The 22,474-nt window shown below is 36.6% G+C and overlaps 1 protein-coding gene across 3 annotated transcripts in view; it reads right to left on the bottom strand.

Annotated features, from left to right (window-relative positions):
• The window catches only part of LOC111152689 (myotubularin related protein 10), a 52,313-nt gene that overhangs the window by 21,514 nt on the left and 8,325 nt on the right, over positions 1-22,474 (bottom strand). For all 3 annotated transcript variants that reach the window (XM_022511258.1, XM_022511259.1, XM_022511260.1), the window contains 4 exons: positions 12,077-12,213; positions 10,394-10,466; positions 9,534-9,676; positions 2,979-3,069 (listed from right to left, as the gene is read on the bottom strand). In XM_022511258.1, coding sequence (XP_022366966.1) covers positions 2,979-3,069; positions 9,534-9,676; positions 10,394-10,466; positions 12,077-12,213 — 444 coding nt within the window. The remainder of the gene's footprint in view (positions 1-2,978; positions 3,070-9,533; positions 9,677-10,393; positions 10,467-12,076; positions 12,214-22,474) is intronic.

Here is a 22,474-nt window from a genome sequence, read left to right as displayed (position 1 = left end):
TCTACAGTTTCAAATGGACTATGTACTCTGCAAGTGGTTTTCAAATAAGCATTTAATGGAAAAAAAAATCTAATACCAAGGCCTATGTTAATAAAAAGGAGAAAATCACAAAATAAAATAAACCACTGAAAATGAACATTTTCTGCCCTGAGACTACATGACAACTTGAGATTATATCACAGCATTTGCAAGCTCAGTGTCTGCCATGGAGTAGAGCTGCTAACACTGAGGCTACAGATAATTTCTGGGGGTTTTTTTTTTTTTTTTTTTTTTTTTTTTTTTTTTTTTGAGCAGGGGAGGGGCAGCAGCAGAGGGAAAGAGAGAATCTTAAGCAGGCTCCATGCCCAGAGCAGTGCCTGATGCCATATATACACATATATCTCACCATGCTGAGATCACAACCTGAGCCGAAATCAGGAGTCAGACAATTAACTGACTGAGCCACCCAGGTGCCCCAACTTCATGAGGTTTTCAATTCTCCAGACTGGAAGCATAATCTGACATCTTACCAATTTTATTACAAAGGTCCATCTGTACTTTTGTGACATTATCTGCCCAATAACAACCTGACTGATGAAAGCAGAATCCTTGTGGTTTCTTTCAAGGTAAGAAAGAAAGAACCCAGAACCACCGTGTGTTTGTGCCAGCGCCTCCTGAGAGGTTCCAAGCCTAGGGGTGCTACGCATTGTCCCTTTACTTCGGGATCCTCAAAGAAGTACTTGGATGACTGGTGAGCTCTGCAGAGATGGTATTTTCACTCAAGGGATGCCAAACATTGAAGAAAACCTCAGAGTGTCTAAGGCCATCTAAGAGAGTCTTTCCCTAGATAACTGCAGGGGATATCCTCTAACTCCAGATCTTATTCGTGGAAACAGCTTTGTCACCTACCTGCCTGCAAAAAGGACTTCTTTATTCTTTAATCCAGCCAATGAATCAAGGTGGCATCCAGAAGTTCAAGAGTGGATTATTGGGCATCTTTCACTCACAAATTAATGAATTCTGACTGCAGTGTGTGGATAGTTCAGGCTTCTTTTGATCTTAAGGATGCAGTTTATGCTTCTGCAACAGCACGGAAGGATATTAAAGGGTGTTACCCTACGAGGAATCGTAACAAAACTCTGGCCAAGAGTTATGTTTATGAAGTACCTGTTAAAGCAGGAGGTGACTGAAGGATGTAATAAAAAAAGTGTTCCTGAATATTTTAAGTATTAATTATCAAACTTTATCAACAAAGCTTTATATAAGAAGACATACAGAACCAACTGATGTAAATAAGAAAATCCTGTAGCAGAGCTATGGGTAGAATAACTATTTAAAGTATTGTTAACCCAGAGATGCCCACAAGAATGGATGAAGAAAACTGAGAAGTAACCGGAGCAGGCATCAGGTTCCCAAACGCATAATGAAGTTTAGTGCATTTGCTGAGCTCAGGTCATTACATTACTGCAGAAATCATGAATCTATATCCTGGACAGAATCATTTCTATTAGGAAAAAAAAAAAAAAAAAAACGCATCAAGAATTGATCTGTATCATAAATTAAAGTGGGAATCAAAAACTCTTAGAACTCTCGGACCTCTTGAAACTTTCATTTCAGCTACTCTCTTGCAAGTGTGGGTGAGGATCTTATTGAAAATAACCTTGATGATCATGATCTGTAGCTTGATGATGACCCAAAGAAATATTCACCTAATGAGTAGTGCAGGATCTACAATACTTTTATGTTTAGACAATAAGTGAATGTATAATTTATATTAAGAAATAAACTTTAAAAATAATTTGTTCAAGCCTAAGTTACAATTGGTTACATTTTGATAAGAAAAATTAAGTTACAAATACTTTGTCTTTTATTTCTATAAATACAGCACTATATGAGAAGAGCTACTCCTTCTGCAAAGCGTGACTTTCACATACCATCTCTATGGTGTTTACAAAGATCTTTTAGAGTAGTGAAAATATACTTATACCATATGCACCTGTAGATACTCTGTATTGTTCCTACATCTTACTGTATTTACAATATAATAATACTCAAATACGCTTTTATTACATAGATTAAATTACTATAGTATGTTATGTTTTGAGATAATAAAATGAAAAACCAGTACAATTAATAATTTGTAAGATCCTTTTCCCGACCATGTTGGGGTGAACTGATCTTTGATTGTAAATACATAATGGATTTATTTTTCTTCCTTAATAGTGAGAGAACATGTGCCTTAGTAGGTTAAGTCAACCTGTGGTCCCTAATCCATGAGACATGACCCCTTTGTTTTTCCTCTTCCCTTTATCAGATTTTTTAAAATGGCTGATTATAATTAAATTTGCATGTAAGAAATGTACAGAATTACATGATCATCTGGAATTTTCCTTGGTGATGTCATCACTGAGTAATCACATAGTAAGTATATGAATAGTACTACTTTACTTTTACAAAAACTGCCTGGAATGTACTTATCCTTTGGACAAATGCTCCTCTTCCTTTCATCAATTTTATTAAGAAATATAAATTCAGTATTTTGATGACCTCAATGATGATCTCTCCACTAAAAAGTTTAACCACTTCAGCTTTTGCATAAAATCACACCATGTCAGAAAAGATCATGCATTTCAAAGATCTTTTAATTTTCTGTCTGTTTTCTTTAAAAGTTGAGACTATTTCAACTCAAGCTATCAATTAAAAATGGGGAGGGGATCTTTCTTGACCGTAAAATACAAGCCAGGGACCATCGGTAAAAGACCTAACATGATTCTTATAAACCTATGTTTATAGCTACTTACAGGTTCTTCCTGGTCACTTTCTAACAAATAATCTAACAAATCTCGCCTCTTTTAGTATGTAGTGCTTTATTCTCTAGCAGTTATGAAGCTAATAATTCTACAATCATTAAAGCTCATGTACTTGGAAGCCTGATAAACATAAGAATAAAACTTATACAATGTAAAGTTAGTTACAATATTTAATATTTTCATATTTACCTGAATTGTGGTATTTTTTCCCAACATATTCAAATGCAAAGAGTAGCTGGAGGTCTGTTGGCTGGGAATAATGAGCTATTGCAAGGCATACCTAGGAAAAATTCTATATTTAGAATTTGATTTTAACACACTTATTTAAATGAAATGTACAATAAGGCCTTGGTTACTGGGAGCATCATCTTGGGTGGGCCAGTGAAAATAGATTCTTATTTACGTGTTTTTTTCTGTTGAAGCTAGAATGGGAAAGAGCTCCCTAAGGCCAGGTATCTCATTCATGTTGTGCCCCCAGGACACTGTTTATAATCTTTAGGGAGTACATGGTTAAGTATTTATTAAGTGCTTGCTGAGTTGAATTTTAACAGGAAAGTAATTTTATTCAAATAAATAAACTTGAAACCTAAAGAAGCATTCTCCAAAAAGGTAGTGACATATAGATATAGATATAGATATATATACATACATATTCCTAAAGAAAGGATTTAAAAAAGTTTCATTTTTGGTGGACTGTAATGAGTTAATACCAGCAATCTGGAAGGCTTAATGTAAGGTATGAAATTTTAATGTTCATAACCTCATGACTTAATCCAGACTTAATCGAGACTTAATCGGAATCTAGACTTAATCGGAAAGTTACAATCACAAAAAATGAAAATTAGCAAGAAACCCAAAAGTACAGGGTGACTCAAAAAGGTACATTAAAAAAAAAACAAACAAACAACTGTGTTTAAGAAAATGGTTTGAGACTATGTCTAGGGTGGAGTGTGGGCTTCTCCATCGAACAGATCAGGCTATGAATCGTAGTGTATACCAACACTTGCCCTGCAAATGATATAAAATCAGTTCACCTCTCTGAGCCTTGGTTTGTGCAACTGTAAAATGAAGATAATACGTATGGCTATGGTAAGGATTAAATCTTAATGCATGCCTTGGCCTCTGCAGAAGCGCCATACATGGAAATATGGTTGATATTATTTCCAACTGCTGCTGGAGAGAAGGAAGGATGGACAGTGCTCTATGTTGACAACGCCCTGGACAGACTGCAGCAGTAAATATTCTTAAATGATTAGAACAGAAAGAAGAAATTTAAGACATATGAAAGGAGAGAAGAGAAGATCTTACTTAGAAAGATTAAATATTATTTAGAAGGAAAAGCATTAAGCCAAAACAATGTATTTCTGACAGGAGCAAGCAGGAGAAGTTTAGTTAATTGTTAGTCCATGTTGATTAGTGGTGTTTGGGAGGGTTGACACAAATTCTACTAATGGGTCAACTATGTGTCAAGCTCTTGTTTAACAAGTATACTAAAAGTCTTCTATAGAATGTTTCCTGTCTTACTAAATTAGAATATATACACAAATAAAAGGAGTTTATCACTAGTTTTAGTTTTGACTAAAAGCAACAACAAAAGATTCTTGAAACTTTTATGTAATACCTCAATTTTCTTGACTACAAGGAAAGCCTTCTAGAACAGTCCCAGTTACGCAGTTAGGAGACAGTAACCTACATTCCCATCCCTAATCGGTCAAATAGTCTTCCTCAGAGAGCTTCTTCTAGCAGCAAAACTACTGACCTCCGTACCTTGAAGAAGTCCTCAACCACTTCCTATTCTTCTGGTTACCATATGTAGTTTATAAGCTTTGTTGTAATTTCCTCAAGATTATCTTTCACTTTTGTTCCATTTCCCTGCACTACCACAGCTATATTCTTAAGCCATACTCACCTTTCGGCATTTCTGTGAGCTTCCCTATATTCTGGAAAAAAAAAATCCACAATGCCTAAGAAGTCTCTTCTAAAGAGGAAATTCTGACCAGCAACTGTGTTTCCCAGATAACCTCCTATGGTTCCCAGATACCTGCCTAATATAATAAATCTTCTCATTCTTGATTCTTCACCAAGCTGGCTCTCTTCTACCAGACATCACTTCTTTTCCCTATGTTCCCTCAGTGGTCTCCTGTCAGAACAACATATCTATCCATATTTCATATTTTGCCTGCCTTACTTCCAGCCACCTACCCGCCACACTCTGCCTGAGAAATCCTTCTCCACTGCTCGGCCAACCATGCTGTCCCTGAATCTACGAGCTTCGTTGAACTCGAATCTCTTCATAGGTCTTCCTAGTCCAAGCCGATTTCACAGTATTAACTGTAGAAACCCTTCTGTTCTCTCTGAAGAACAACCACTCTGATATAAAGTGTCCCTTCTGTTAGCTGTGCTTGTGTAGCTGAATGAATTTCAAAGTATTCATGACATAGTTTTGAGTGTAGATGGAAAAGGCACAGGGGTTCTTCGTTTTACTTCCACCATTAAACTCAATCCCTTAAGGGTAGATGCTACCTCTGTCATTCATTGGGCAGGTATTTCCTGCCCGTCCACCACATCCAAAGCCCTGGGGCTGCAGCAATGAACAACACAGACGCAGATCCCCGGCCTCTTAAAGCTTACATTCTACAAGGGGAAGACAGACATGAAGCAACAAGATAAATAAGAAAAACGATAGTGAGATCATCGTAAGAGCTAAAGGAAAAAAAAAAAAAGCCCAGCGGGGGAGGGATATGAAGTGTTATGGTGAGGTTGAGAAGGTAGTAGATTACTAATGTAGAGAAGGAGACTAGGAAAGACCTTTCTGTGCAGAGCTGAGTGAAGACCTGAAGACTTCTGCATTTTTGGTTTTCCTCAGCAGCTTTCTGAAGGTGCTTTGCGTACAGCAGCAGCTGCACTAAAAATACTAGTTGACAAAATTATTTACTAACAGTAAGGAAATGCTCTAAGCCAATGAAATGAGCATATCACGTTGTCTGACACATTTAGAAAGCAGCCACAGGCCTTGTTTACACAAAAGAAATTCACAGATCATTATGGAGTATGTTGCTTATGGTCACAAAGCAAAAACAAACAAAGCAAACCCAACTAGGCAAACCCAACGTAGCCCACTTTTAGAAAGCCCTTGAGAATAGCACACCACATCTATAAAGGGTCAGGAAACAAATGAGTGTGCTTAATAGCATCTCTAATGCAAGAAGACTACGAACAATCTGTGGAACCAAAGCTGGTTAATCACCTGCACAACGGCTGATCGGGGGTGGGGTGGGGGAACAGGGGAACAACTTGAACTAGAGCTGGTGCTGAGTAGTGTAATTACAAGTGTGTGAAACTTACTTCTACGTAACCTAAGCAAGGGGCCTTCTTGGGGACCCAGATAAAGGCACGTACCACTTGAGCTATCTGGGTTACATTCATGCTGTTATGTAGGACATTTTGAGAAGAGAAATAAAGCCAAGAATCCTCTCCCTCAAGCTTTTCCGTACACGCTCTTTAAAAAGCTTACGTCCATATTCCTAGCTTCCGTCACTAAGAGCTTGAAAGACTCAAAAAAGTAGGTCTCATTTTCATGTAAAATTATTCTAATTTTGCAACGTGCTCCATAAGCATTAAAAATTTTTAGAAAAACTCTACATCTTTAAACACTGCTTCTGAAAACGGTTCATCTGCCCTGGTTGTCATAGGGAATGAAGAATATCTTGGTATTAAAGACATTAAATTATGGAGGGGAAAAAGTAAACTACTTCTTAAGTGATCTGTGGACCAAGGACAATCTTACAGACAGAAGCCAAAGTGCCCACAGTTGGTTTCTCCTCTAAGATCAGCTGGGGGCGCAGCACTGGAGAAACTCAAACCTCAGCAAGTTCTAGCACACTGACAAACAAAACTGGTTTCCTTATTTTGTGCTCCAAAAGCCACCATGGAGTAAGTCTCAGATTCAAAGCAAAAAAGAAAAAAAGAAAAAAAAAGTTCAGGAAAAGCCAACTATTCTTTAAACAGATGGGTTGAATTTTCACTTTTAGAAAGTATGCCTGACAAGTGGTTCACAACCAACTAATCTGAAAATAAAGTAGAAATAAAGGGCATACATTTCACTTATCATCTTTATATACATGTACACACACATATATATATTTTGTAAGTAATAAATCATTAAAAACAATTTTTTTTTGCTCCTCAGTTTTGAACAGAGGTTTTTCAAAAGGAAAGGGCGGTTCCAAGTTACTTTGAGGCTAGACACCCAGTTCTGCAAAATCAAATTCCTTTTCTCTTTATACAGATCTGTCCCAAACATCCTATTGACTTGTGACAGACCCAGGATAAGGAGGATGAATGCTAACGGATGCAACAGCACAGTATCATCTAACTTTGTCCTATCGCAATTTAGGCAACACCAACTAGACTACCAGAGGGTTATAGAGCAATATTTAACAAAATGTGAACCAATTTAGCATTTCGAGATTTCGTATTTCAAACAGAAATATAAATGCTTTTGGTATTTCAAAGCTAATCAGTGGTTTACCCACCAGAGAACTCTGAATGTGCTGGTCATTTTAAAACAACTTAGAAAATCAGAGCATTTCCACAGAAAACTTAGCATTCAAAATTTCCAGGAGGTAAAAATCAAGCTGTAACTCCCCAACTGTTACCTAATTTTAGTTGAAAAGTTTCACTTGAAATAAAAGAATGTGCTAGAATTCTTCTTTTTAACTCATGAAGCCAGTAAGTTTTGGGAGCATACATGCTCTCACCTCTGTGTCTGAGACGTAAGTCAGGGAAAAAAATTCTCTTTATATTCTTACTGCCTCCACTTTTCTTTTCTGCACCTGCAACCCCCACCCACAACATGTCTCTACAAAAGACAAAAAGAGCATTTCTTTCAGGCCTGAGGTTACATGCTTTTAATATTTTAAGACAGAGGAGAAAGGATTTGTGCCAGAAGTCTAGTCTTGGGAAAGGGCACAAACAGTTGGACTAGGGTGTCTCATGTAGACAGTTCCGTGCAGTCCCCTTCATCACTTACCAGCAGCACAACAGACAAGGGATATCCTGAATTTCCAGAGCACTCAACTGTTTCATTCATTTGGCAACTAATCACTTATGTGAAAACATCTTTTATGCCACTACTTTGTACCACTCTTCAATTTTCATGTGTTCCTGCTCTAATCTTCTCAACTAAGCACACAACCTCACACTTAAAAAATGACCAGCAGGTATTTATTAGAAGGCTCAAGAATGAGGCCAAATAATTATGATTTCCAATCACTGAAATAGAGTCATTTGAAAAATATAGTTGACAGTGGGAGAGAGGGAAAATTTCTGAAAGAATATTGGGCCACTTTATCAATTTTTTACTTAAAAAAAATCCTGTCCTAAATCTCTTAAGATCTACGGTGTCCCTATTCTTATTTTTTTTTATTTTTATTTGTTTTTTTAATTTCTTTTCAGTGTTCCAGAATTCATTGTTTATGCACCACACCCAGTGCTCCATGCAATGGTGTCCCTATTCTTGATATGCATCCTGAAATTAAGATTTTCATAAGCAGATTCTTGATGCTTTGACTGATTAAATTACACGTATAAATTTAAGCTCAAGAAAGTAACTCAGCTAAAATGTTTTATAATGAGCCTACTACCTAAATAGTCTTAAAGTCTTTCTTTGTAAGAGCAGGCATCTCAAGTTAGTAAAATGCCCAAATCACAAACTGCAGAACTGAACAGATGAAAGGGGCCTACAAAACGTGAACCAATGACTCACAGCTACCTAGCTGAATTTTTTATTACGGAGCACGCCGAAAGATGGTTTTATACCTGAATACTTTTAGCCACAGAGCTCGCCACACTCTGCTAGATAATCTAGTCCTTGGGGTCCAGCATGTTCAGATATTTATCTACGCTTGCCTTCCTGTGAGGAAACTGATGACTCGAAGTTCTAAAAATAAATCCACAATGTCCTCACCAAAGGGTATGAAAACAGCTGCCTTAAGAATTTTTTGACGGCCTCATTTTGATATCAACAGAAAATTCACTGCAGTAAGTCTACTAACCATGGAAACCAAGAGCACCAGAGCATTCTGGGGTGGTGCAAAAGCTGAATCATTTCTGAGAGAAGGTTCCACTTCACTAAGAAACTGTTCCTTTATTCCCAGTGTGTGGGAGCAGACCTCTCCTAGAAAGTGTTATATTCTCTGCATTTGCTGCATCATGGCCTGGACCTGTAAGGCATCATGTCCACCAGCTTCACTCCTCTGCCAAAGCCAAAAGGTGGGATCAAGGAAGTGGGAATTTTTGCCCATGAAACTCACTCCATGAGCAGGCAATAAACATTCCCGGAAGTCAGGGAAAAAACAGAGCCAATTAAAAAGTCCCTAGATTTTAGCTGTTCCCGTGGAATAGCTCTCAAATTAATACACTAAGATTTCCTTAAAGTACTAATAATTATTAGGCCTCTCCCATAACTATACCTTTACCTAACCCTTACGTAACTTAAGTCTAACTTTTAGTTCGTTGAGGACATTCTAAGGTATTTTCTAAAGTTCTTACCAAGAAAGAACCAGCTGGTAATGGTTTAAGTGCAAAAGATACAATAATTTCTACATCATAGTTTCTAGTATTGTAGGAGCTGATAAAAAAAAAAAAAAAATCTGAGCAACTGAGAAAAAAGAACTTCCACACAGAACTGATACTGGAAATACAGTGCGAAACACCAAACTTGATAAAGCTTAACAGTATTACCTTTTTGGCACTTTCAGGACCTGATTCATCAAAGCGAAATCTGACAATTCTGAAATCTTTACAGTAAATAATTAACTCTGTTGGATTAAATTTCAGTTTCTGGTTGGGACCTAGGACTTTCTGCTTCCTCTTGTGGTCATTTACTAAAAAGGAAAAAATAAAGAAAAAAATGTGTAAAAATTCTTTTTTGTCACTCCCTCTTTAGTATACGTTAACAAATTATTACTGAAAATAATTAGGTTACCCACTACTTAAACACTGCTTCTCTGGTATCTTTTATATTTGTCTACAATTTACAGAACTTGGAAAGGGGATGGATTTCAACTTCGCTTTTGACTATATTTTAAATGATCTTTGCATAAAACCACCACCATCTAGACACATTTAATGCTTAAAATTTTAATTTAAAAGAGGACAAATACTTGGAAAACATAAAAAGCTAAATATGCTGTATTTCCATTTAAAAATAATTTATCGACTTCAGGACACCTGGGTGGCTCAGTCAGTTGAGCATCTGACTCTTGTTTTCAGCTCAGGTCATGATCTCAGGGTCATGGGATCGAGCCCCACGTCAGGCTTGGCACTCAACGAGGACTCTGAGATTCTTTCTCTCCCTCTCCCTCTTCCCCACCCCTTGCTCACATTTGTTCTCCCTCTCTCTCTAAAATAAATAAAAGTTTTAAAAAATAATTTATTGACTTCTCTTTCATTAATATTCCTGGGACTCAAACAAAAGGGAGCAGGGAACATAAACCTACAGAAATAAAATTCCAACCCAAATGTTTGAGAGGTGTGATTCTTCAAGCAATACTTCCTGAGGAGAATCAGCTTTTATGGACTGAATAAAGAATACTACATACCTGTGACAATTTGCTCAATACATGTTAAAGGGACATCATGCTCACCAAGAAGAAGGTTTCTGTAATGGAATTTCTGAAATAAAAATTATGTTCACGTTAGGTTATTCCTCAACAACCTCAAATGGTAGTAACTGCCTTACTCTACCATGATGACTATCTCTAAAAAGAACAAAAAGCTTTTGTCTCCAGAACTATGACAGTTCTAAGGAGGGAGTATCTCAGAACATACTTCAGTCATGAAAAGGAAAAAGAAACACATGCTATGTTCACACTCTCTCCACCTTTCTCTCCATACTTTTATATATGAAATGAGGTTAAATTGTATACAATAATACGTTTATAATATCCAAGATATGCAATATTATCAATCACTTCATAGGCAACCATTTGCATGCCTGACTCTGGTTAGATGGTCATTAAAATAACAAAGAAAAAGGTACTCTTAAGTCATCAGATTTTAATGGGCAAAATCATGGCTTGATTTTACAAAGGAGACTTTGGAAAATCACTCTTTAGAAAGTAATTTTTAGAGCAGAAATTATACTAGAAATAAAAATCTTCAGGCAAACTATAGCTTGTTTTATTTTAATCTGTCAGCAAACACTTTATACCCATTTTTAAACTAAGAACATAGTTCTCACTATTAACCAGCTGTCAGTAGAGCACTGGTTTATTTCCCCTACCAGCGGTATGAGATGTGGCTATTTTAATTAAGTACATGCATCTCATTTACAGTGAAGTCTGCAGCCAGAGATAAAAATGAATCTAAAAACGAAGAGGAAAAACCCAAGTCTATAGCCAAATTAGTCAGTGTTGTCTACATACTAGGTACCTATAAATGCCTTCAGTCTAAATATACCTACAATAGTTTGCAATAAACACACAAATATAAAGTAAATATTTTGGTAAACTAATAAAAGCTATATGAAATATATGTATCCAGAGTCAGACGCTTCAGTCAAAAGTTTACAATTAATATCCAAATATTTGATTAGAGAACAATTCCTATCATAAATAAAAGTCTAGGGGATAAAAGTATATAACACTTTAGAAATCAAAATAGAAGAGCCAAGGAAAAGTCCACAATTTTTAAGTTAATCAAACGAATACCTGAATTTTTAAAAACCAAAATTAAACGTATTATTGGTTTCCAGTGGGACCATAAAATGGCAAGAGTGTTATTAAAGAAAAATTTTATCAGTATTTTTCTTCATTCTAATTTGACAAGTAAATTGAAATTTCAAACTAGAATTTGATGTTTGGAAAAGGAATTAGTTAAAAATACTATGAAATCTATAAAATCCACTGTGTTTACGCAATTATTTGCTAAATAATTAAGCTTTTCTCTTTAGGACTACTTAAAAAAAAAGGATAGCTTCATTTTTAAAAGCAGTTTAAAAGATGTAGAAGAAAGAAAATACTAACTCCATTATTCAAAGGATATCTACGCAATAATCACAGGAGATAAAAAAGCAAGATAACTCAACCATCTCACGAATTCTTCTCCTTGAGTCCCAACATTCTCCTTACACTTTATTTTGAATTTTAATATAATACATTCCCAATGTTGTTAACTGCATAATAATTTTACTATAATTTTCCATACTTGTGCTTTATGTAATTATACATACTGCTTAGAGTCAAATCCTTGAAACAACTAAACAGCACACAAATAACACACACCTGTAATGGCATCGGGTCATCCGTAATAAAGGAAATTTTGAAGTTACTGCAGATCAGCTTTCCCCACAGATCGTATTGACTTGTGTCCGTTGCAATGCATTTTCTCACAAAATTGACTTCATTTACAACAATTTCCCCTTTTAAAAAAGAAAAATATTGTGTGAGCTACAACTATACCATAAAATGTCTACAGTCACCGTGTGGCCTATGAGGATTAATTCATGATGACGAGAGTAAGAATGAACCCTGGAGGCTCACCAGGTGCCAGGTGCCAGGAGAGCTTTCATTAAGAGCAGCAGTAACAGTGAAGCACTGCCCACCATTTGTTAGATATAGAAACTGAGGCACGAAGAGCTGAGGGGTCTGAGATGGTTCAACCGGAAAGGCTGAAACCGAGTCTGCATTTAATACTATGTGATACTGCCTCTCATTATCTTTTATTGAAAGGCATTCTGGAGAAGAGATAAACTACACTCTCTTCTTCAAAGTACTGCTTGGAGTATTTGTGTTTTATTAACATGTGACTTTACAACCCAAACCAATGTCTTTGATTCCTTTACTAAGGGATGAGAAACAGAGTTTGGGCTTAACCTCAAAATCAATAACACAATCTATTATTGGTAAACAGGGTTCAGGATGGTGAACCCTAGGAACACCCTGAACTCATCTCCTCTCATGGACATCCTGAGTCACATATCTTGAGAGACAAGCCCTCAAAACACGGAACTTTAAAAACCAATGAGGTTTGTGTCCCAAGACCCATAAGACCCTAGAGATCTGAGAAACTGCTCTTAAAAGGCCAAGACACTTGGACTCACACACCTGGGGCCCAGGATGGAGGCAGCGATGGTGGCCAGACTTCAAGTGAAGGAAGCTTACCTGTTTCTTATATTAAAGCACTGGCCTGAAGGGCAGGTGCCTTATTTAACACATCTACCTAGGAGCCTGTTGGAACACTCTCTGGGGACAGAGACTAGTGGGCACCATATCCACAAACTCCCTCTGCTGTGCTCCAGACCACCAGTATCTCTCAGAAGGCAGCTTTTACATACATCTGGTAGCCTGATTTTTGTGGTTGTCTCCTGGCTCTCGTGGCCAGTAGGGCTTACACTTGTGGTCCCACAAGACTACGTATTTGCATACCTTAAAAAGTTGATGCCTGAGGGTTTGGCTTCCAGTCAGCCAAATCGAGGCACTGAGATCCTCCCCTCTGGGATACTGACTGGTATGGCACATCCTAAACTACTGGAATCTACTAAAAATATAATAGACTGATTGGACAAGCAGGATGGTTTGAGAGATAACAAAGAGCTGGGGAGGGCTGAACAATAAGGTTCATCTCCTACACAATGCCCCTCCTTCAGGATTGGGAGAGGTAGTTGTTTCATCTACTATATAGAAACCAACACAGAGAGTCAAACAAAGTGAAGAAACAGAGGAATATGTTCCAAATGATAGAACAAGATACAAGAGAAAAAATTTAGTTAAATAGAGATAAGTAATTCACCTGATAAAAAGAGTTCAAAGTAATGGTGGTAAAGGTGCTCACCGAAAATGAAAACAGTTAACTCAAAAAGATAAAGGTACTCCTATGTTTACTGTAGCATTATTTACAATAGTTAAGACATGGAGAAACAATGTTAAGTATCCATCAATAGACAAATGGATAAGGAAAATGTGCTATATATACACAATGGAATATTACACAGCTATAAAAAGGATAGGATCATGCCACTTGAGACAACATGAATGGACCTAGAGGGTATCATGCTAACTAAAACTAGTCAGATTGAGAAAAACAAATACTATATGATTCCAGTCATAAGTATAATCTGAAAAAAATAGATAGATAAAAATCAAAATCAGAACTATAAATAGAGACAACAAACTGATAGTTGCCAGAGGGGAGGAGAGTGGGTGATTAGGCAAAGAGCAGGAGATACAGGTCTCCAGTTATGCGATGAGTAACTTATAGGAATAAAAAGCAGAGCATAAGAAATATGTCACTGATATTGTCATAGTTATGTAATAGGACAGATGGTAGCTACACTTGTGGTGAGCAGTGCATAATGTATAAAGTTGTCAAATCACTAAGTCATACACCTGAAACTAATGTAACATTGTGTGTCAACTATACTCAGATTTTTAAAAATTGCATTTAAGTGAAAAAAAAAAAAGAAAAGATAATCACTGGGATCATCATCTGGGAAGAAAAAAAACGCATGAACACAATGAGAACTTCAACAAAAGAGATGCAAGATCTAAGAAGATACTGAACAGAAGTCACAGAATACAATAACTGAAACAAAAATGCCCCAAAAGGGTTGATGAAAGGTAGATGAAAAAAAAAAAAGGAATCAGTCAACTTCAAGAAAAGGCAATAGAACCCACCCAAATCAGAATAGCAAAAAGAAAAAAAGAATGGAAAAATGTGAGGATAGCTTAAAGGACTCACTGGACATCAAATGGACTAATGTTTGCATCATCATGCTCCCAGGATAAGGGAAAGGGAAAATCTTACTAGAAGAAATAATGGCTGAAAACTTCCATTTATCATTATGTAGCACTCTCTTTGTCTTTATTACAGTCTTTGTTTTCAAGTCTATTTTGTTTGATGTTGTTCTGGGATGGAAACAGACATCCAAATCCAGCAAGATCACACAGTTCCCAACAAGAGGAACCCAAAGAGACACACATCAAGACACACTGTAATTAAAATATTAAAAGTTAAAGACAAGGAGAGAATACTAGAAGCAAGAAAAAATAACTTACTACAGACAACAAAGCCTGACAAGGCTATCAACAGAACTTTTAGCAGAAATTGCACAAGCCAGGAGAGAGTGACACTATATATTCAAAGTGCTGAAAGAAAAAACCCTTTCAATCAAAAACACTCTACACAGCAAAGTTATCATTCAGAAGTGAAGAGGAAATAAAAAATTTTCCAGACAAGCAAAAACTAAAGAAGGTATGCTAAAAAGACTTCTTTACACTGAAAAGAAAGAGCACTGGAAAGATAAACATATAGTAAAGGTAGTGAATTAATTACCTCTAAAGCTATTAAGAAGGTTAAAAGACAAAAGTAATAAAATTACCTAAAACCACAATATTTGGTTATGGGATACTGAAGATATACAAAGATGTAAAATGTAACATCAAAAACATGAAGTGTGAATGGCAAGAGTAGTATCTTAAGCTTTACAATGGGACAAAACTTAAGTTGTTAAGTCTTAAGTCTTAAGTTGTTATCAACTTAAGACTGTAGACTGTAACAGACAGAAGTTGTTATATTTAAGCCTCACAGTTGCAAAACAAAGCAAAAACCTATAACAAATACACAGAGGATAAAGAGAAAAGAATATAAGCATACCACTAAAGAAAGCCATCAAGAAAAAAAAAAAAAAAAAAAGCCATCAAACCACAAAGGAAGAGAACAATGGAAGAAAGGAACAGAGAGGGAACTACAAAAACTGCCAGAAAACAAGTAATAAAATGGCAATAAGCACCTATCTCTCAATAATTACTTTAATGTAAATGGACTAAATGTTCCCATCAAAAGATACAGAGTGGGTGAATGGATTAAAAAACACTTATCTATATGTTACCTATAAGAAACTTGCTATAGATGTATGGAAAGAATGACAGAACAAGGGATTTTCCATGCAAATGGAAACCAATGCTGGAGTGTATATACTTACATCAAACAAAATAGACTTGAAAACAAAGACTGTAATAAAGACAAAGAGAGTGCTACATAATGATAAAAGGGTCAATCCAATGAGAAGATATAACATTTGTAAACACTTATGCACCCAACATTGGAGCACCTAAACATAAAAAGAAACTATTAGCAGACTTAAAGGGAGAAATAAGACAGCAATCATAATAACAGCTGGGGACTCTATTCCAGTCAATAGTTTGAATAATTACTAAAAGCACAAGAAAATTACAGGCCAATTTCCCTGATAAACACAGATGCAAAAATCCTCAACAAAATACTTACAAATAAGAAAAATTCAATAATACATTAAAACCATCATACACCATGATAGAGTGGGATTACTGCAGGGATGCAAGGATGGTTCAACATCTGCAAATCAGTCAACGTGATACACCGCATTAACAAACTGAAGAAAAATCCTTTGATCATCTCAACAGATACAGAAAAGCATCTGACAAAATTCAACACCCATTTATGATGAAAACTCTCAACAAAGCCAGTGTCGTGGAAAACATACCTTATATAATAAGGGCCATATGTGACAAGCCCACAGCTAACAATAAACTCAATAGTGAAAAACTGAAAGTTTTCCCTCTAAAATCAGAAACAAGACAAGGATGCACACTTTAATTCAACAAAGTACTGGAACTCCAAGTCACAGCAATTAGCTAAGGAAAAAACCAAAAGTCATCCAAATTGAAAATGAAGAAGTAAAACTGTCATTATTCAAAGATGATACGATATATATAAAACCTTAAAGACTTCATAAAAAAATGGCTAAACTAGTAAAGTCAGTAAAAATCAATATACAAAATTTGATTACATTTTTATATGCTAATAATGAACTATGAGAAAAGAGAAATTCAGGAAAACCATTTACAATTGTATCAAAAAGAATAAAATACCCAGATCTAATTTAACCAAGGTGGGGGGAGAGCCTGTTTATTGAAGACTATGAGATGTTAATGAAAAAAATTAAAGATGACACAAATAAATGGAAAGATATCCCATGCCCATGACTGGACGAAATAACATTGTTAAAATGTCCATTCTACCCAAAGCAATATACAAATTCAATGTAATATTAAAATTCCAGTGGCATTTACCACAGAAATAGAACTATCTTAAAATCTGTATGAAACCATAACAGACCCCAAATAACCAAAGCAATCTTGAAAAAGAACAAAGCTGAAGGTACCATGCTCCCTGATTTCAAGCTATATTATAAAGCTATGGTAATTAAAACAAGGCAAACAGACATATAGATCAATAGAACAGAATAGACAGCCCAGAAACAAACCCACCCACACACATATGGCCAGTTAATTTCTAACAAAGGAGCCAAGAGTATACAATGGGGAAAGGACAGTCTCTTTAATAAATGGCATTTAGAAAATTAGATAACCATAGGCAAAGAGAATGAAACTGGACCACTATCTTACATCATACACAAAAACTAACTTAGAATGACTAGAATTTTAGAAATTAAAGACTCCATAAAACTCCTAGAAGAAAACATAGGTGGTAAACTCCTTAACAAAGGTCTTGGTGATAATTTTTTGACTCTAACACCAACAGCAAAAGCAACAAAAGCAAAACAAACAGGTAGGACTACAGCAAACTAAAAAGCTTCTACACAGCAAAAGAAACCAACAACAGAATGAAAAGGCAACCTATTGAATGAAAGAAAATACTTTGAAATTATGTAAGAGGCTAACATCCAAAATATATAAAAAAGACTCATGCAACTCAACAGCTAAAACAAAACCAAACCCGATTTTAAAAATGGCCAGAAGATCTGAATAAGTATTTCTCTAAAGAATACATACAGATGACCAACACGTACATGTAAAGATGCTCTATATCATTAATTTGTCAGGTAAATGCAAATCAAAAATACAATGACACATCATGTCACATCTGCTGGAATGGCTATTATCAAAAAGATCGGAAATAACAAGTGTTGGCAAGGATGTGGTGAAGAGGCGATCCTTCTACACTGTTGGTGGGAATGAAAATTGGTGCAGATGCTGGAAAACAGTGTAAAAATTCCTCAAAAATTAAAAGCAGAAATACCATATGATCCAGCAATTCCACTTCTAGGTATTTACCCAAAGAAAATGAGAACATTAACATGAAAAAAATATATGCACCCACATGTCACTGCAGCATTATTCCCAAAAGCCAAAATATGGAAACAAAGTATTCATCAGCGGATGAATGAGTAAAGAAGATGCAGCACATTACCCCTCTGGCTCAGGAATACTACTCAGTCATAAAAGAAAATGAAATCTTGCTATCTGCAACAACATGGATGCACCTTGGGGGCATTAGGCTAACTGAAATTAGTCAGACAAACACTTCATAATCTCTCTTATATGTAGAATCTAAAACACAAACAAATAAAAACAACCCAAGGTCTTAGATACAGAGAACGGCTTAGTGTTTGCCAAAGGTGCAGGATGGGAGAAATGGGTGAACTGGTTTGTTTTTTTTTAGTTTAAATAAATTGAATTTTAAAAATTTAAATAAGCTATATTTTATAAAGCCAAAGTGAGTTTCCCTCTGCACCCAAATTATAACTTACTTGGCAATAAAACTTGAAAATATAGTTTCAAAGTTAAAAGGGAAGATTAAAGAAAGAAATGTAAGAGATCAAAACAAAATTTATAATGTGCTTTGAAAGAAATTATTTATTTAAGGCATGGTCTTCATTAAAATAAACCTTAATTTCAAGATCTAAAATTCGACGAGACCCGTGGACATTTTTAAGCACTCCATCTTCAGGCTCAATGGTAGAAAGGGGAGGGTACTGATCTACTTCATCTATATTTATCATTATAAAAACCTTAACAGTGGTGGATAGAACCTGTTTGCTGACAAGCCACAAAAACCTACCAATTCAAGAATGCAACTATGGTCTCAAAGTGATTCTTTCACTCAACAAAACTGTTATAATAAATCTGAGTTGCAATAATAGCTTTTATTCAAAGTTCTTAAAAATACACAAGATTATTTTAAGAACAGCAGCCTACTATTTACTTGAAGATTTAATTCAAATTTACTCATGTCAAAGTCTCAGCTTAAACCACCTGAATAATCTTCCATCCTGAAGACAAACCTTCTGCACATGGCCTGTTGAGGCCCTGCGCCCCTCACCCTCTGCCACTGTCCTCCTCACCTTCACCCTCACACCACAGTGCTCTTTTAATCTCTCCTAGGGATCATACTGCTCCCACTGGATGTGGTCTTTGCACATGTTGTTCCCATTTCCTGGAATATTCTCCCTTAGCCTAATCACTTTCTCAGAAATGCTTTTTTTTTTTTTTTTTTTTTTTAAATCTCCCTGCCTAGATTAAATCCCTCAATCCCAGCATCATACACTTGTTATTCCTAGCATTTACACAGCTACAATTATATATATATATATATATTTAATTAATGCCTATCCCACCCTTAGGATCATATGCTCCATGAAGGTAGAAGGGGGAATGATTTTTCCACAATGCTGATACTTCAGTTCCTAGACAAATGCCCAGCACAAGGCAGGTGCCTATTAAATGAGTGCTGAACATGTGAAATCACTTCTCTGCTTCCTGGTTCACCAGGCAACTACCAACAATGGAAGAGGAGGTGCTCCAGACAGAACAAAAACCAGCAATTTAACAAGGCCAAGCAGACAAGAGGGTGAGGAGATAAGATGCATGGGAAATTCACATCAAGTTAGAAAAAAGGAACAGAACTACTGTGCTTGCCTACCACATACATAGGGAGCTGTAAAATATACCAATGGGAGTTTCTCAACATTTTTCATCTTTGATTCTTTCAACAACCCATAAGGTATGGCAGATAAGGTACTTGGATCCAAAGAAGTTATATCACTTTCTTAAGATTTAAAAAATATTAAGAAGTAAGTTTTCAATTTATAACCAAGTGTTCTGATTTCAAATCCAGTTTTCTCTATTCTTACATAAAATTAAACCTATTGTACCTAGAAACAGGAAGCACGAAAACTGAATTAAAGATTCAAATTACTAGTCTTAACTGGATTCTAATGAGAAAAAAACCTTAAATGACAAAAATTTATGTTGAAACTCATCAAATAATTCAAACACATAAAATTTAAATCTTCCACAGCCCCAGGGTGCCTGGGTGGCTCAGTGGGTTAAGCCGCTGCCTTCAGCTCAGGTCATGATCTCAGAGTCCTGGGATCGAGCCCCGCATCGGGCTCTCTGCTCTCTAGGGGAGCCTGCTTCCTCCTCTCTCTCTGCCTGCCTCTCTGCCTGCTTGTGATCTCTCTGTCAAATAAATAAATAAAATCTTAAAAAAAAAAAAAAAAAATCTTCCACAGCCCCTTGAGCCCAATGCCTCCCAATTATCGTGGGATATTGGGATATGCCTCCCAAGAACATGGGCCTGTCTTCCCCCCAAGAAATCTTAGCTACCAATTATAAGAGGGCCCTGAACTTAAAAACAAAAACAAAAAACCCTAAATTAATTATTCACATTGCACACAGATGTCATACTCCTGCAACACTGATTTCTTCATACAAGAACTCCTGGCTCACGAAGTATAACCTACATCACTTCATGCTGTGCCACTTTTCTCAACTAGCAAACTCATCTGCCCAAGGACTCTCAAACCAATGCTACAAAAAGTCATTCAGTTCTAACTCTAAAGACTCATATATATTTTTAATGTATGGTATACTCAAAAATTAACTTAAAAAAAAAAAGCCACACCACAGGATTTTAGGTTCCTGAGAAGGGGAGAAGACGTGATAATGGAAAAAAGAGATGGAGGTCTTGTGGGACAGGACATGGCCGCCTCATAGCACCATCAGCCAATTGTATTTATGAGGCACACACCCAAGGACAGCCTTCTTCTCTAGCAACATGATCCTCTTACTGATGGCTCAAATGTAAAATGTCAAGCCCATGAACGCAGTGAGAATGAGACAAAGATAAAAGGAGAATACATTTAATGAGTCCAGGGGATGGCCGAGCACAGCCTGATGATGATGACCAAGTCCAGCCCCGGTTTTTGTAAGTAACATTTTACTGAAACATATCCATGCTTATTTGTGTATTGGCTCTGACTGCTTTCATGGACAAAGGCAGAGCTGAGTACTTGCAACAGAGACTTTTTGGCCTTCAAAGTCCAAAACATTTACTGCCTGATACTTTTTAGAAAGTTTGCTAGACATAGTTTCTTAACTTTTACATATATTCACATGGATACAGAAACATAAAGAGATGTGTATATACGTGGATTAGTAACACAGGTGCATATTTTCTACTCTGGCCCCTATAGGCCTAAAAATAGTAACACTCCAGCAACAAAGTACATTCAGAACAGGGACCTTGGTATTTAAAGACTATGCGATCCTTGCAAAAAACAGTTAATTCCAGGACTGGGGCAGAGGAAACACAACCTAAGTAGGGAGTCTCTGGTAGGTCAGAAAGGAAGGAAGGAGAAAGAGAAGGGGGGAGGACATTTCAAAAGGATACAGGCACCAACGTGAAAGGACTCATCACCATCAGTAAAAATGGAGAAACTGTCGGACTAAAGACACTAAGGAGACATAATGACTAAATCCAATGTGGTATCCCTGACGGCCTCTTGGAACAGCTAATGGACATTAGTGGGAAAACTAGGGAAATGTGAATAAAACTTAGCACTGTTAATTTCTTAATTTAGCTAATTTTAACAAGGTCATATAAGATACTAACTTTAGGGGAAGCTGGGTGAACAGTATATGTTAACTGCACTCTTTTATACAACTCTTATAAATCCAAGTGTATTTAAAAATAAAACTGAGAGGGCACCTGGGCGGCTGAGTCAGTTAAGCCTCTGCCTTCGGCTCAGGTCATGATCTCAGGGTCCTGGAATCGAGCCCTGCAATGGACTTTCTGCTCAGTGGGGAGTCTGCTGCTTCTTCTCCCTCTGCCCCCCACTCAGGTTCTCTCTCTCAAAAATAAATGAAATCTTTAAAAAATAATAATAAAAGAGAAAAAACTGGACAGAAATAGAAAAGTAACAACAAAAGCTGCATAGGGATTCTCTGGGCTGTGGTCTTTTAAGGAAACTGAAGTGTCAACCAGCGCTGAGAGCAGAAAATGGGAATGAGCCCTTGGAAGGGAAGAGAAATTGGGTGGGATCGAGGGGAGGACGGAAAGGAGGGCACTGCTGGAGAAATGCTCTGCTTGAGTCATATTATTATAAGCATATAATTAACTAAGTGTCAAGTTAACCCGGCTTGAGTTTATTTGATAACGCTAAATTATGTTCACATGCAACCAGTCTTTAAAATGGTTGGCTCACGTAGCACAGCTATCTGCTCTCCTAACAATTTTCTGCTCATACTCCATAAAAAAGCAGTAACACAGTAGGAGCTGTTAAAGCTTACTGCAAGAACTGCAGTACTGTCGAGCTTAGAGACAGGAAAGAAAAAGAAACTAAATGGGCTCTTCCTAGAGAAGATGGATACAAAATACAAGAGTACTGAGACTGTCCTTGCTGCACCTGGAATTAGTGAGCCCTAAGAAAGACTTCCGAACTCCAGGAGACCATGAAGTTTTCCCAGGGAAGACTCTGGCATCTGTCAGGTGGCAGAGCAGTGTTGTGCGAGCCGGCCTGCACCGGCTCAGGAGAATCTCCAGTTCCTCCCTGCACC

This window comes from Enhydra lutris, unplaced genomic scaffold (genome assembly GCF_002288905.1).
Source record: "Enhydra lutris kenyoni isolate GAN:26980312 unplaced genomic scaffold, ASM228890v2 scaffoldscaffold29, whole genome shotgun sequence".
Taxonomy (NCBI): Eukaryota; Metazoa; Chordata; class Mammalia; order Carnivora; family Mustelidae; genus Enhydra; species Enhydra lutris.
This window is presented reverse-complemented; position numbering and strand designations above follow the sequence as displayed.